We start from the raw sequence: 17,871 nt of genomic DNA, 5'->3' as shown, positions 1-17,871 counted from the left end.
AGGAAAGATGTATACAAGTTGAGTACTCTCTACTTTGCATGCTTAGGATCAGAAGTGTTTTGGATTTGGGGGTTTTGTAGATTTAATATCTGAATAGATTTTTACCAGTGGTGCACCTCTAACCCAAAAATCTAAAATCCAAAATGCTCCTAAATTTGAGACTTTGTGAGTGACAACATTCAAAAAATGTCGAATTCTGGAATATTTCAGATTTTAAATTCTTGGTGAGGAATACTCAACTTGCATAATAAAATGTTAGTCATGATTTTTAAACAATTTAATTCTGATCTACTGTATTTTTCAAAATACAAAACTCTTATAGAACAAAAAAGAATCGTGAAAACCCTTTTGAAACCCTTATTTCCAAAAAGCATCTAAACAGAATATTTGCAAAGTGGAATATGGAAGGGAGATTCTTACACAAATCACTATTCCTAAAATTTAAAAGCTACACTTCTTAATTTAGTTCAGCATTACAGTTCAGTCTGACATAACTCACTAATTCCCCATATAAATCCCAAAGACCCAGTCAAGAAGTTTTACTTACACCACCAAATATTTCTTTGCTACTATTTCTACCTTGAATTTTTCTACCCTATATCTCTCTACTACCATGACCCTCAGCCTTTATGCACAAAAATTGCTGTCATCATGACAACTCTGAGTTTTATACCTAGATGACTTTCTTCTGCATATTTTCCTTCCTTCCCCACTCTATTCAGTACAGCCATATGCTACATAACAACATCCTGACCAACAACAAAGTACATATATAATCTGTATCATTACATCTGTAAGATTACAAGGCAGCTGAAAAATTTCATCATCATTTTATCCTCATCTTACAGTGTTCTTCCCAAATAGAAAGATCTTACTATTCAACAGTGTGCTGTGTAAGGCCAGCAGCACCTCATACATCCCACGCTTACTGTATCCCTTGAGGGGATCAGAGGCCACGTGGAGTGACTGACCTACGCCAGATATGCTGGTATAAACATCCTCTGTGATGTGCACACAAACACAAAAGTCACTTATGGCACAGTTCTAGAACGTATCCCCACCATTAAATGACATTTGAGTAATGGACCAATCATGATCTATTTTCCAAATAACTCATTTTAGTATTTCATTATGTGATACCTTTAATATTATTTAACTATTTTATGTATATCTCTTATTTTATACAAGAAAGTTAGCATGCTAAGGACAAAGACTATTTTATTTCCTTGGAATGTTATTTCTTTTTCTCACACTTAAAGCCCTTTCAAGGCCGGCATAGTACTATAATGATTCGCTGAATCTGAATTAGTTCAGACTTTCCACATATACTATGATTCTGCCAGATCTATAAGTACATGATACAAAAAGCATCTTTACCCCAAGGTTCCAACTATTAAGACGAGCTTCAATGTCACTTTCATCCAAGGAAACAGAAGACTTTTTAAAATGAACTTCCTGAAACACAAAAGAAGGGAAGGAATAAAGAAAAAAGAAGAATGAATAGGAAAAAAAACAAAGGAGAAAAGAGGGAGGAGGAAAAAAGGAGAGCAGGGAGAAGAAAACAAGACAAAATTTATATCATTCAGAGTAATAAGAGTTTTGTGTACTTATATGGTTATGTTATATTGCCCTCAGAGGAAAAGATTATGTTACAACTAAGCAAAAGTTCTCAATTCTAACTAATGACTGTTCATTATAGCTGGTTAGGGCTATAAGATGCCTTAACAATATACTTATAAAGTAACTGGATTTCAAAAAAAACATCAAAAGAATATTTTGAAAATTAATTCGACTCCTCTCTCTGAGCTCTTTTTACAAAAAGTTTTAATTGTGGTATACCACAGTAGCTTGAAAGAGACCTTGGGGGGGGGGGATGACACTTGAAAAGATGAATTATTTACTCTCATTAGAATTAGTTAACAGAAAAATTTTGTGTTGATGTCCAAGCACTTTGTTCTTAAATTAATCCTCACTTATACACTAAGAAGAAAAGGTTTGGATTCACATCATGAAAACACAATTACAGTGATCCTTTACTTTTTAAAAAGTAAAAACTGTTCCTACTTCACTACAAATCAATCCCAATTTCTTCCTAATTTTATGATCATGTTCTTTCCTTCTCTATAATTTGTTATGTTATTCATTTATTACGTAGATTAAACTAATTAAATGAAGACAACCTAAAATCTGTGCCCAGAAATGGACAATGATTTTAAAGCTTTAAGTAATTAGCAAGCAATATCAATGTAAAATAATGACTACTTTACAGCTCCAATTTTTTTAATTTAAAATGAAATTTGTTGATACAGTATTTTCATGCTGTTAGAAACCCTCCTTATTAAAAAATATATTTCCATACAATTACTCAAATTAATATTAAAGTATGTAGAAATACACTAAAATATTCTCTCCTAATTTTTACTAAGCAAAATACTGACTTTCTATTACTTTATATATTATTATAATTAATCAGCCAGATACTGGTGGCTCACATCTGTAATTTCAGCTATTCATAACGCTGAGATACAGAGGTTCTCAATTCAAGACTAACCTTGGGCAGAAATATCCATGAGATTTCATGTCCAAAATAATAAGTAAATATCTGGGCTGGAGGTGTGACTCAAGCGTAGAGCACTTCAGCTTAGCAAGTGTGAGGCTCTGAGTTCAAAACTCAACACCAGCAAAAAGTACTAATAATTGTTATCAGTCAGGCATGGGATCTCTCAGAATGCAAAGATGGAAAGATCTTGGGTTCATATCAGCCTGAACAAGAAATTTGCAACACTACCACCTCAGTCAGTAAGCTAAGTGTTATAGTTCATGCCCATAATCACAGCCTCACCCACCATAAGCAGGAAAAGGGATCTGCAGCTGTTCTTGATCAAGACCCTACCTGAGAATAACTAAAGCCAAAAAGGGATGGGGATGTTGCTCAAGTGGTAGAATGCCCACCTATCAAACATGAGGCCTCGTGCTCAACCTCACTACCACAGAATATTTCATTATCACTCTACTAGTGGTCCCTTGCTTTTAATATATTTTTCTTTGTGAGCAAGAACTTCTTAAATAAGAAAATATATCTTCCTAATTCATCTTAAGTAAATATACTTATTGGGAGTTATTTATTATCTAAAATGTGTTGCCATTTATATTAAATTTTGTTTTAACTTCCAAATTACCTTTGGAGAAAATTCAGCAAATTAGGTGTAAGGCTGAAATAGTCATGCATTTCGCATGACCTATCTTGTAACTACAAATCACATAACCCAAGACAGCAATAATAGTTTTAGCAAGCACAATTATTCCCTTTTAACAAGTAAGCAAACGCATTTTTCAAATAAATTCAAATAAAAACTGTGTTAAACACACTTATGTAAGGGATGGGAAGATAAATTGTTGCCTTTATTAAAGAAAGTAGTGTCTCCTATGTTACTACAAATCAATCCCATTTCTTCTTAATTTTATATCTACCAGGTATCTAACCACAATACACATATGAATAAAAGGGGAAAACAGCTAAAATTAAAGTTTCAAAGTTTACTCTGATACACAGGAAAAGCGATGGACTGGCAGATATGAGAATCACTGAGCGCAGAAGAAAAGTATCAAGCTCACTGCTATCTGACAGAAAAGATGTTCACCAAAACCTTTATTTGCTCTTTTGAAATACTAAATGTAACTTAGACAATGTGAAAAAAAATCTTTCTAGAATCATTTTTTAAAAACAGAGAAACAACACAAAGTACAATCTTACACAGTTCTTTGGGGTAATACTTTCTCCATCTTCTCTGTGAGTTGGACTCATAGAAAGTGATTTTATTCGAGGCTTCTCAGTGTAATGTTCTCCACTAAGAGACAAAAAATAGCAACCATCAAACTTCAGAGAAACAGAAAACAGAGCATTCAAATACAGAAGCATCATTTCTTCTTTTGTATGTGAGATGACAGTTTGCATGAATAATGATGATTCAGCAGTGGAAAAAATAAGGAAATAGTAACTATTTGTGCTTCTACCATTTACTTCATTTAACATTAAATTGTTAAGTTAAATGTCACATAAACTCTACATACTTGCTTAGAAACTACTGCTATTTTTAAGTGCAAGTATGATAAAGATAAGCATTTAAAACTCAGTATGTGGAAAGAGGCCACTTGATATACTAAGCAGTAGCCTATTCTTTAAGAATTAAAAAATCATAGCAGAGCTACACTTAAAAAATTGAAAACCTTAAATATTAAAAGTAAATCTTTTCATAGAAATATTAATAAAAAGAGGCTTAAAACATTTATCTATTTGTAACACAGGATACACACATAAAACAGCACTTTTTTAGAGTTCAGAGAAACTCATGTCAATGGTTTTACATAAGCTGATTCAAATTATCAACCTGCATAAATCTGGCATGCACATAAGAATTTTTTATTTAAATTTTATTGTAAAGGTGATGTATAGAGGGGTTACAGTTACGTAAGTAAGGTACTGAATACATTTCTTTTTGAACATTATTAATTCTTCGTTTTCTCCCACTCCTCCCCATACTCCCCTATCCCCCCAAGTTGTAAAATTCATTTCCAACATAGTGTCTAGTATCACTTAAATTGGTTCACCCTTTGTCCCACCATTTCTATAATTCCCTTTCCCTTCCTCAAACCAGATAAGCTTATATACAAGACAAAAGGTACAGAAATAAAAAACAGTGACAACAGGGTAAAAACCAAAAGAGAAAGAAAAAAGAACTGCAAACAGTACAACAAAACAATTTCTGTTTCCATTTCTTGGAGTTCATTTCAATAAGCATAATTTTATATGGTCATATGTATATAGCTATTGAGCCATTGTGTCTCCTAAGAATATATTCCTCCTTTGTTCTCAGTGTACGAATGCTTAGAGTGCTGTTTAATTAATAGTGTCCAAGTGTAATTATTTGTCTTTTACTATATTGGATCAACTTGCAAATATATAGACATATTCTAGCTATTACAAATGAGGGAAATTGTGCAGCCTATGTTTCCTTGGGTGTGGCTTAATATAATTTTTTCCAAGTCTTTCCATTTCCTTACCAATGGGGCAATGACATACTTTCTGATGGATAAGTAGAATTCCATTGTGTGTGTGTGTGTGTGTGTATCACATTTTCTTGATCCACTAGTCTACTTAGTTGCATCTGTGTTGATTCTGTAGCTTAACTATGATAAATAATGCTACAATGAACACAGTTGTGCTGGTGGCATTGGTACAGGCTGGTTTGTGGTCATTTATATAAATGTCCAGGAGTCAGATTGCTGGGTCATAGGGAAGCACTATGCTTCGTCTTTTGAGGAACTTCCATACTGCTTTCCAGAGTAGTTGAACAAGTTTACATTCCCACCTACAGTGTAGTAGCATCCCCTTTTGGCCACATCCCCACCAGCACCTGTTATTATTAGTTTTCTTGATAATGGCCATTCTAACTGGGGCAAGGTGGCATCTCAATGTTGTTTAGATTTGCATTTATTTTATGGCCAGAGATGTTGAACATTTCTCCATGTGTCTATTGGCCATTCTTATTTCTTCTTCAGATAAGTCTCTCTTTAAGTCTTTAGTCCACTTATTAATGGGATTATTAAAATAGCACATTCTTAATTCACATGGAATTGTTCTTATACACCGATCTACCTCAATTCCCTTTACAATTTATTTTATAAAAATTACTGGATCCATGCCCTCACCTGTTATATATTTTTAAGGCAACTACAAGTTGACTTTCACTCATCTTGAAAGTGTTCTAAGTAAGGTCATCAGTGATTTGCACACTCAAAACAAATGACTCCTAATCTGTCTTTATTCTAGCACTGGTAGCACCAGTTATTCATAAAGAGGCTTTTAGGGCTGATTTTTTTTCTCTTAGTCTCTGTTGCACTGTTCACCCTCACCATTATCCCCATCACTCTGAATTTGAGGCTGTCTTTGTACTTAGAATTCAAGTTTTTGAATCATTAAATTATCAGACACTGTGTTTTAAAGATGCCACATCCAATGACTCCATAGACTCATTCTTTCTGGTTCTCTACCTATTCTTCCTAGTGCTCATCCTATTTTTCCCTTGTTCTCATCCTATCTTTGCCTGGCCTCATCCTAACCTTCATTCCTAGTTCTCATCCTATCCTTTCCTAGTTCTCATTTAGGGGAACATCCTTCACTAGCTTTGTTTTCCCACCTCATTCTATAAATGCCATAGCCAAAGTTCTGTATTTAGCCTCATTTATTTTTTTTAAGTTTTTATTATAAAACTGATGTACAGAGAGGTTAAAGTTTCATACGTTAGGCATTGGATACATTTCTTGTACTGTTTGTTACCTTGTCCCTCATACCCCCCTCCCCCCTCCCCTTTCCCCCCATTGTGTTCAGTTCACTTACATCAAACAGTTTTGCAAGTATTGTTTTTGTTGTTGTTTTCTTATTTTACCCTTTGTCTCTCAATTTTGGTATTCCCTTTGAATTTCCTAATTCTAATACCAGTACACACTGTTTCCCATACACTCAGATAAAATTACAGAGATAGTGTAGATACAATCACAAGAAGGTGATACACGAACATCATCAATAGTAGAAACTACAGATACACATGGGATGTTGAAAGTAGTTACAACTGTGATATAACAATCATTTCCATAAAATGGAGTTCATTTCACTTAGCATCATCTTATGTGATCATAAAGGTATAGCTATTGGGCTCTTGTGATCCTCTGCTGTGACTTGCCTAAACCTGTGCTAATTATTCCCAATAAGGGAGACTATAGAGTCCATGTTTCTTTGGGTCTGGCTCACTTCACTTAGTATAATTTTTTTTATTTCACATGTTTTTCCTGAACGACCCAATGTTCTTTTAGAATTAAACAAAAGAAAAAGTTTTGCTTACCATATCTACATTCCCAGTGCAAATTTTGCTATTAGCCTCCAAATCCATTATAAACTCCAAATTGAATAACCCTGCCTCTGATTCCATATGCCCAATAATAAATGCATTGAGTTGCTCCAAAACATAATACAATAAAGGCCAAATAAAGCAAAAAAAAAACATTGCATAAGTCAGTTCATGAGGGCAATGGAGCCAATGAAAAGAGGTCAGTATCATTGCTCAAATCTGGCTGGCACAAGAATGAGGACCTTAGGCACAGAAGTTTCATTTTATGCCATGAGTCTGTCTCCTGATGGAAACACAATTAACTTGAATTCTAAGTACAAAGACAGCCTCAAATTCAGAGTAATGGGGCTAGTGGTCTGGGTGAACAGTGCAACAGTGAGTAGGAGAAAAAAAACAACACCATCAACCCTAAAAGCCTCCTTATGAATAACCAGTGCTACCTGCCACACAGAATATGAAGTCCCACACAGAGTATGAAGTCCTCATGCTTATTATACAGGCAGTCTACAACAGGTATATAAAACATGGTCATAGTGAGCTCATGACATGATACTTTTGGCAATTAGAGAAAAAATTTACCCTAGTAAAATTTGCTGGCATGTTCCTTATTACTTACTTTCAACAGTAAAACTAGAGGAAATATATTTTCCCTTTCACTTTTCCCTAATGAAAAAGTATTTCAACACTCTTTATGTACCTATGCTGAATCCAAATACTAGAGAAATACAGACATGCTCCTGAGCAGACTAAACATGAAACATTTTTTAAAAATATACAACTTAGAGAAATTACTCAAAAATTCTACAAAAGAAACTATAAAGCATGATGTTAGGAAGACGGAAGAAGACTGCTGGAAGCCCTGGGCCATTCCTCCTTCCAAGCACACAGAAAGTCAACAACAATGCATGGACCCATTCCTATTGAGACATCCAGGTACTAGCCAGGGCAGGAAAGTCCAGGAGATTCTCATCTTCAACCAACCACCAAAAAGTTGAACATGGAGCTATAGCTCATGTGGCATAGTGCCAGCCTTGAGCACAAACACTCAGGGACAGTGCACAGGCTCTGAGTTCAAACCCCAACACCATCACAAAACAAAAGAAAGATACCTAGAGTAGTCAAAACTATTGAAGCAGAAAGTAGAATGGTGATGGCTGAGGTTTATGAGAGGAAAAATGGGTAACTGCTTGTCAGGGTTTATAAAGTTTCAGTTATGGAAGATGGAAAAAGTTGTAGAGATTTTCTATTCAACATTGTATGTATATTAGCAATATGTTCTACACTTAATTTTTTAAGAAATTAGACAAAATACCATTTTACCATGATAAATAAAAAGGAATTTAAATTGAATTTAAAATGAATGTTTAATTCATATTCTCAATGTGATTGAACCAGTGCTCATAAAAATGTCTTTACAAATGAAAACATTATCAAATATTAAAATCACAATGAAAAATAGCAGATAAATATAGCAAAAAAATCAAGTCAATGAATTAGGAAAACAGTTCAAGAAATTCTGACAAAAAGATGGAAAATAAAGAATATAATAAATTAAAGCATAGGACATAAAGAATATATATCCAAAATCTCCACACTGGGATAAAATGAAATCTAGAAGGAGGAAACTAAACAGAAACTGAGGATATAGTAAAGAAAAGATATTGAAATAGTCAGTGAAGACTGCATACTTAAAGAAAAACTTTCTTTAAAATAATTAGGATAGGGGGCTGTGGAGATGGCCTAGTGGCAAGAGAGCTTGCCTCGTATACATGAGGCCCTGGGTTCAATTCCCCAGAACCACATATACAGAAAACGGCCAGAAGTGGCGCTGTGGCTCAAGTGGCAGAGTGCTAGCCTTGAGCAAAAGGAAGCCAGGGACAGTGCTCAGGCCCTGAGTCCGAGGCCCAGGACTGGCCAAAATAAATAAATAAATAAAAAATAAATAATTAGGATAAAATATAATGTAATGAAAAGGATGGAAACTGAATGTCTGCCAGGCTCAGTTTACAGAAATAACCGGACAAGAGGAAATATGACTGCTGAAAATAAAAGGGAATTGCAGTCAAATTCTTCAAGAAACCAGCAGCTGATATGGAGTTTCCTACTCTTGATAGAAAGATGACAATAAGAGGTAGTGACCAGTACTAATAGTTATGGGTATAGCTACATCCCTAAGAAAGGTTTTCAGATACAGCCTGAGAACCATGGCTTAAATGAAGCATATGGGAACTATGTAACTAAATCATAATGTCCTCAGATCTATGTAGTGAGTAGTATCCAAAGACCGGTCCAATAAATTATACCTATGTTTTCAGGTTCAGATACTGGCTCCTTCTTCCCTCAATCCACAGTAAGCCTTCAGTTGGCTTTAGTCAATAAAATGCTGCTGACACCCTGCCAGTTCCAGGTCCAAGCCTTAAGATTTCCTGACGCTTTCTCTCTCAAATATTTAGAAGCCCTGTAGAGCCATGTAAGTCTTGATACCCTGCTGCTTAAGACAGACCATAGGAAGAGGCCACATTAAGACAGAATTATGAGACTAAAGAATACAAAATTCATTGCCTTTACAACTAAGCCCAGACTGACAGCCATCCTACCATCAAGTTGCCAGGTGGCCTGTGTGATCTATCTTCAACATCAGTCTAGTCAAGTCTCCATATAATTGAGTCCAGCCAACTCACAGACAAAACAAGTAAGAAAATCACTGTTCCTTTAGTTTCTAAAAGTTTGTTGCATGGTAATGAGTAGATAAGCATAAACTGGTTCACAGATGTGAAAGACCAAATTACAAAAGCCTAAAAGATGTAGTACTGGCTGGCTTTGGGGCTGGAATGACCTCAGAGGTACTGTGAAGGCTGGAAGATCATAGAGGAAAATGTTACTTAAAGCTGTACCAAAAGGTAAACCACATTGTGTAGAGATGGAAAGTTTGGCAAGTGTCACTTGTGGTAATGTGGAAAATAGAAAATATACATATGACTTTATATAAACATTGGCTGAAGAGAATTCCAGGTAAAATACAGAAAATGCCAAATGCTCTGTTGTAGCTACAATTGAAAAGGTAGAAACAGAAATGAAACAAGGACATTCAGATTTTAATCCAATTCTTGATGATACAATTTCAACCTAGAACTTGTAAGGTCGTAAAACAATTTTTTCATTCTTAGATTCTGCAGGCAGCAACTGACGCTGGTAGCAAGAAATAATCTGAGGGCAAATACCAAATCTAAGATTTTGCCAGGAAACATGGACTCAGGGTCAAAAATCTCAATATATGTCTGTAAAACACTTTATTCAGGCCTTATAATGACTTGAAGCCATTCCTCAAAGACCCTATGAAGAAAACAAAAAGGCTTCTAAAAATTTCCATGTTCAGAATCTTTGCTACATATAAGAAGGCTTCTGAGAATCAAAAGGGGTTTACACAGCATTCTGATCCTTGTAACAAAATAAAAAACCTACTTCTAAAAACTTCTGAATATAGCATTTACCTAATGGAGTAGTATAATTTGAAATGCAGAAAGCCAAGGAAGTCGTGCATTAGCGTCATTTGAAAGAGAATTGATGCTCTAAATTCTTACACAAACAAGAAGCAGGTGGAGAAAACTACTCAGCTCAAAGCAAACCATTTCTTGCAGTAAAAGAGCAGCATCTCAGAGAGAAAATCCAAGAGCCCAAGAGCCTGAGATAGAGCAACAGATATGAAGAACTACTCCCCAAAAGGCAGCAGTGCAGCCTAGCCAATAATAGGTAACATCTGACTGGATTTCAGAATTGCTATAGTCATTGCAATGCATCTCCCAGTTTCAATAATTTTTGAATGGGAAAATAGTCCAAATTTCCAGAGGTCATTTCTCACCACTATTGACAACGTGAGAGGAGAAGAAAACATGTTCCTTCAATTCACAGGTCTTCAGATTGAAAGAAGCTATATAAAAAGTCTCCAAAAAATACTACCAGTTGTTTCTTCTGCATCAATGATCATCACTGTGTGAGGCCTTTTCTTATTATTATATTCTTATTATGTAACACATTTACTGATTTTTCACATGCCCATCAATCTTTGAATTCCAGAAAAAAAAAATCCCACTTGGTAATGACACATAAACCTTTCAATGGGTTGTTAAATTCATTTTTCAAGTATTTTGTTGAGGATTGGCCTGTGGTTTTCCTTTATTGTAGTGTCCATATCTGCCTTTAATGTCATATTGCTGCTGAATTCATATAATGAATTTAAAAGTTTTGTAACATTTTCAATTATTTCAAAAGTCTGAGAAAAGATTGTTTTCTTTAAATGTTTGGTAGAATTCACCAACAAATCCATATTGTAGTACTGGGCTTTGTGTGTTTAAGAAATTTTTTATTACAGAATTTGTGTATTCTAGTTGTATATCTCTTCAGACTTCATATTGCTTCATGATTCAGTCTTGGTGGGTTGTGTATTTTGGAGAAACGTGTTTGTTATTTCTAGGTTTTCCAATATGTTGACATATGACTGCTCATAGTAATAATCATTTTACGTCTATAAAATTAGTTGCAATATCCCCTTTTAGTTTTAGTCATCTGAATTTTCTTTTTTCTTGTCAAAGGTTGACAACTTTTGCTTTGTTGCCACAAAAAAATAAAAGAAGCATTGGTTGGTTTTATTGACTGTTATTTTTCTATCTTATTATCTCTTCTCTAATCTTTAATATACTCTAAAAGTAGCTTTGATTTAGCTTATTCTTCATCTAGCTCCATAGGTGTAAATTTAGGTTATTGATTTTAGACTTCTTTTAATATAAGCTCTTATAGCTTATAAATTTCCCTCTTAGCACTGCTTTCACTGTATTTCAGACAGATTTTATGTTGCATTTGTCTAAAAATATTTTTAACTGCCCTTGTGACATTTTTTGACCTGTCCATTGAGGATGTTTTATAATTTTCACCTATTTATAGACTTTCAACTAATCTGCTACTGATCTGGTTTTTACTTTTCTACTATTATAAAAAAAAAAGATACTCTGTGGCCTGATTCACTGGGTATCTTGAAGTATGTTCCATACATACTTGAGAAAAATGTGCATTCTACTGTAGTTGGCTGGAGTATCTACTAGCTCTAATGTTCTGTGGTGTTTTTCATATCTTCTGTTTCTTTATTGATCTTTTCTTTTCCTTTGTTAGGTCTGAGACTGGGACTCAAATGGTACTTGCCACTTTCATTCACTGGATAGCACTCTACCAACTGAGCCACATCTCTAACCCTCTCATTCATCTTCTGTCTGACAATTCTACTTTTGAAATTGGGGCATTGAAGCCCTGAAATATTATTGTAGAGCACTCTACTTCTTCCTTCAATTCTATAATGTTTGCTTCAACTACTTTCGAACTGTGAAGTTGATTCATATATATATAGTTGTTATAGCTCCTCAATGAATTCACCCATTCATAATTCTATCTTTTTTTTGGCTCTTGTTACTTAAAGTCCATTCTATCTGAAATAATATATGCACTGCATTTGTACTTAAAGGATATGTGTTTGATCTTCAATGATGAGAAGGTATTACAGAAGTTCCAGACAGATAGTGAGTACTTGTCAATTCTTCTACATCCTTTTCTATTTATTTTTTGCTGCTCCTAGGCTTGATCTCGAGGCCTGGGTTTGCTCAAGGCTAGCGCTCTACCACTTGAGCCACAGTGTCACTTCCAGCTTTTTCTGTGACTAATTAGAGATGAGCATCTCAAGGACTTTTCAGCCCGGCTAGCTTTGAACCATGATCCTCACATCTATCTCCTAAGTAACTAGGATTACATGTGCCACCAGCATCTGGATCCTTTTAGATTTTTTTTGTCCATCTGTTCCATCAATTTCCAAGAAAATGGTATAAAAACCTGTAATAATGTTTGTGTATTTGTCTGTTTCTTCCTTTAGCTCTGCTAGTTTTTATTTCATGTGTTTTTTACTTGATATATATATATATATACACACATTTATAACACATCATGCTTAGGAATTGACTGTTACAATTATAAAATTACTTTTGTCTCTTGTGAGTCTCCTTGTCTAAATGTGTTCTTTACCTGAGCAATTGCCAGTCACTCTTTTTATGTTTGTTTGAATGATATAGTTCCTTACATCATTTTACTTTCAATGTATTTTTCTTTGTATTTAAAGTATGTCTCCTATAGACTGCAGTTTGTTCATTTTTTATTCATTCATTTATATTTAATATAATTATTGATGCGATTCTAATAGCCTGTCACTTTGCCATTAGTGGTTGTTCTGTCTCCTCTTTAGCTCATTTCTACCTTCTCTGCCTTTTGTTTTCATTGAATATTTTGTAGTATTCCATTTCAATCCTTCCACTCAGATGTGTTTTTAGCTATGTATCTTTACATTCTATTTTTGGTACTTGCTCTAGGTATGTGCTAAGCATCAAATAAGACAGCTTCCAATTTTCTCCATCTCCTGCTATTCCCATCCATGTGTAATACTCTTTATCTTACAGACTGGACCTACTGACTTATTTGTAATGAAAACAATCTGTCAAGCAGGAGGCACAATCACTTCCAAGATCAGATTACAGGAAGACTCTGGCTTCTACTGTATATACTCACTCTTGGTCTCATGCTTGTTCAAATTATTCTAAGTCAGCTGCCATGTTATGGGCTGTCTAATGGAGTGACTCAAATAGAAATAAACTGAAAGTGGCAGCTTTTCAATGGAAGGCAGCAAAGACTGAAGCCAGAATGCCAATACCCCATAAAGAATTGAAACATCTTAACCATATGAGAGAGAGCAGAAGTAGATTCTACCCTAATGAAGCCTTCAGCTGGCATCACACTCCTAGTCAATATTTCAATCATAGTTTTATATGAAAATCTGAGCCAGAAGATCCAGCTAAGCCATATCTACAAAAAATGAATGTTCTTTAAGTTGCTAATATTTGTGATAACATTAATGCAGCAATAGATAATTTTGGTACATAAAAGATGCAGCCTAAAAAGGTGAAAGTATCCTTGGAACCAAATAGTAGGAAAAGGCTAGAAAGATAGTAAGTAGAGGAATAAAGACAAAATTGACTTGCAGAGACTTCAGAATCCTGATATTGAGGACATGGGTAGTGGTGCTTCAAGAGTAAGTGAGAAACATGTCATTGTAAACTGAGGGAAAAGTTATCTTCTCTATATTCTAGTAGAAAACCACACTATCACCTTTAGTAATTCTGATCATTAAAAATTATACATGAGGAACTGCATAACGGGATAGTTAGGAATATTTACAAAGTGTTTTCTATTGCTTACAAATGACTAAGGAGAATTATGGACTGAAGGAAGAATAGTTTTTAAAAATGTTTTAAAATCCACAGCCTTTCCAGATGACATCTAAGCAACATTTTAAGCAGTATCTAGGAACAAAGTTAAATGAATAAATTTTAAAACTTTCATAAGATTAAAAAGATCAAAAGTAGTACACTGGAGTACTCTGTATCCATACAGAGAATATGTAAAAAGATTAGGGGTATGCCCTGATGATTCTCTCAATGAAACATCAGGGCCTCTAGAAACATTAAGAATGTGGACCTTCAAACCTTCACAAATACAACTGAAGATAAAAATAGCATGTCTCTGAAGGAAATTTAATGTGGCTTTTATCTACAAGAGTAAAACCAAAAAATATGTCTATAAAGTTTTTGAGGAAATTGCATCAGCAAAATTGTGATCACCTTAGACGAAGAGAATACGGAATGAAAAGGGCCACTGAACTCCCAAAATTCTCCTGGAAGGAAACAGACTAAGGAAACTACAATATTGAATGCACATTCTGTCATTCATGAAAAAGAAACAATAACTAAGAAAATGGGATTAAGAGTTCAATCATTGGGAAAATCCAAAGTCACGGGAATTATTTACAGGTCCTGAGATTTAATTAAGAAAGAACTTCCAATATTTTCCCATCTTTATGTCATAATTGCTATGGACCAATGACTCCTTTGTACCTCCAAATACCTCCTTTTTAGAATTGTCTGCAGAACTTATTCTACATTTGTCTCATCATTATATCTTAAGAGTGAGGAGAGCAGATGACTATTAAAATAGTTATACTTCTCCAAAGAAAAAACACAAATGCCCAACAAGCATAAGAAATGATATTCATGTCATTAGTCATTAGAAGAATGCAATGAGATACCACTACATGTCCATTTCAAAATGGTCAAAATCAAAACAACTGAAAATACCAAGGGCTGGTAAAGATGTAGAGAAACTAGAATAGTCATGCTATGGCAATGGGATTATAAAATGGAATACAGATTAATAACTTTTGAAATTAAGTACCATTTTAAATACAATCTGCCTCTAGATATTTACCTAAGAGAAATTAAAAGAAAAAATGAGCTATCAAAAATGTGTAAAGAATGTCCATAGTAGCTGGAGATACAGCTCATACATGAGCGTTGTGGTTAACCCTCAGCACCAAAAAATGTTAAAGTGTTCATAGCAGCAGTGATTTTCACAATAGCCAAAAATTGAAATGATTTCAAATATCCACTAAGTGGTGAATGGATAAACAAAATGTGGTATGATTTTCTATGAATTACCACAAGGAAACAAGAAGGAATAGCTACTAATATGGTAATAAGGACTTCAAAAACAATATTCTAAGTAAAAGAACCAAATGCATAGGGCAACATATCTAATAATTCCATTTGTGAAATTTCTAGAAAATACAAAACAATAGAGACAAAAGATCAGTGTTTGCCTAGGGCTCAAGACATAATTCCATATTATAAAGCCATAATAATTTATATAATATAAACTTCCCAAAATGTTATATAGATGGAATTTTTGTTAAAAAAAAAACTAAGCAAAGTGGTATTCATGTGTGTATACAAATATGCATTTGTATATAAATAAAAACAAATTAGCTAATTCCAATTCTTTACATTTCCTTTAACAGATTAGCTAATTCTGAAATGTAGACAATGCGAATCAAGGTAAAAACATGATACTACTACGTTGGAAATGAACTATACAACTTGGGCATAAGGAAGTTGGGAGGGAAAATACCGGAGAAAATGAGGGAGGGGTTGACACTGTTCAAAAAGAAATGTACTCATTACTTGACTATGTAAGTGTAACCCCCTGTACAATACCTTTACAGTAATAAATAAATAAATAAAATTAATGCATAAACATTATACTCTGGAGGAAGAAGAAAATTACTACAATAATTAAGATTGATTTATAGTAAATAAAGTAGAATGATATTAAGACAATGATAGGCAAATAGTCCAATGGAAAAAACTAGAGACTAAAAACAAATCTAGGTAAATAAAATTTCCTGGTTTACACCAGTGTTGCCAAACATACCAGTCAAAGAAAAAAATGGTTCTTAAAAAAAATACAGTTAGCTGTCCATAGCAGGGGAGAGAATTAACCATGGCCTTTATCTCATTTCACACATTATAATCAATTTCATATGTGCCACACAACTAAATTTAAAAACATAAAAAGTTTCTAGAAAATAAGACTGATGACCATCTATATGCTTTGGGGATATACAAGGCAAGATATCACAACAAAACACACAACAACAGACAGTAAACAAAACCACAGCCTAATAATGTTCGGCAGATCGTTTGGGTTCTTCAATTTAATTTCCATTATAACAATGTTAAGAGATGCAACTTCTAACAGGTGATTTAGGCCACAAGGACTCTAACTCCTGATAGGGTGTTTGCCCTTACATGGAAAACAGATTTATAAAACAGCAAGTCAAGCCACTTTCTCCACATTTCCTTTCTCCCTCTCTTGCCTTCCACCATAGGACAACAGAGCTAAAAGACACTAGGAAGATTCCAGCATTTTGATATCAGATATCTCAGTTTCCAGAACTGCGAGCCAGTAAATTCTGTTCATTCCACACTCCCCAGTCTAAGGTATTCTGCTATAGCAGCACAAAAGGGAGCAAAACCCCAAGAAACAGTGTAGAAGAAGAATATACATAGACATACATATCTCCAACAAAAAAATAGTACTCATAATATATGAAGAAAATCAAAAGAGTAAACAGATGCATCATTTTTATAGAGGAAAAATAGTCAAAGACAAACTTCACCAAAAAAATGAAAATTCAAATGGATAATAATAAAAGAAAGATGGTCAATACCATTTGTCATAAAGAAAAATGTAAATTAAAAGTACTCATTCACTATGCCAGAAACACAAAAAATTAAAAGAAATCAACAGACTGCTAGGAGGCAGTTATTATTATCAGCTTGTTTTCCTACCTATTCAAGAGGCTGAGATTTGAAGATCATGGTTCAAAGCCAGCCCTGGCAAGAAAGTCCATGAGACTCTTATCTCCCATAACCTACTTTAAAAAAAAAGCCAGAAGTAGTGCTGTGGCTCAAGTACAGTAGAATACTAGACCTGCGCAAAAAAAGTTCAGAGGTCTCAGGATCAGCACAAAAGGAAGGAGGAGGAGGAGGAAGAGGAGGAAGAGGAAGAAGGAGGAAGGAGGAAGGAGGAAGGAGGAGGAGGAGGAAAAGAGAGGTGGAAGGGGAAGGAGGAGGAGGGAGGAAGGAGAAAGAGATGAATGGAAAGGGGAGGAGGAGGAGGAAGAAGAAGAAGAGAAGAAAGGAAGAGGAGGAGGAGGAGGAGGAGAAAAAGAAGAAAGCAAGAAAGAAAAGAAACCGACAGATCAAGTATTGGCAAGGATGCAGAGCCACAGGAACTTTCAAATCCTGCTAGTGGAAATGTAAATCCATGTATATCCATCTTTGAAAACTCTTTGGCAGAGCCTACTGCCATTATACTTCTAAGTCAACATGAAATAATATGGACATATATGCACTAAAAGGCATGTAAATTAATGTTCACAGTAGAATTATTCGTAACAGACAAAAAGTGGAAAGAATTCAAAAATCTAACAATAGAATACATATAAATGAAAATGTATTCACACAGTAATAAAAAACTTTAA

The 17,871-nt window shown here is 34.4% G+C and overlaps 1 protein-coding gene across 1 annotated transcript in view; it reads right to left on the bottom strand.

The window, feature by feature from the left end:
- Cep112 (centrosomal protein 112) overlaps positions 1-17,871 on the bottom strand; it is a 330,810-nt gene that overhangs the window by 289,656 nt on the left and 23,283 nt on the right. Inside the window, exons 5-6 of the mRNA XM_048367299.1 lie at positions 3,755-3,848; positions 1,378-1,455 (exon numbers count right to left, since the gene is read on the bottom strand). Of these exons, the coding sequence (XP_048223256.1) occupies positions 1,378-1,455; positions 3,755-3,848 (172 nt within the window). The remainder of the gene's footprint in view (positions 1-1,377; positions 1,456-3,754; positions 3,849-17,871) is intronic.

Source organism: Perognathus longimembris, chromosome 17 (genome assembly GCF_023159225.1).
Source record: "Perognathus longimembris pacificus isolate PPM17 chromosome 17, ASM2315922v1, whole genome shotgun sequence".
NCBI classification, from domain to species: Eukaryota; Metazoa; Chordata; class Mammalia; order Rodentia; family Heteromyidae; genus Perognathus; species Perognathus longimembris.
This window is presented reverse-complemented; position numbering and strand designations above follow the sequence as displayed.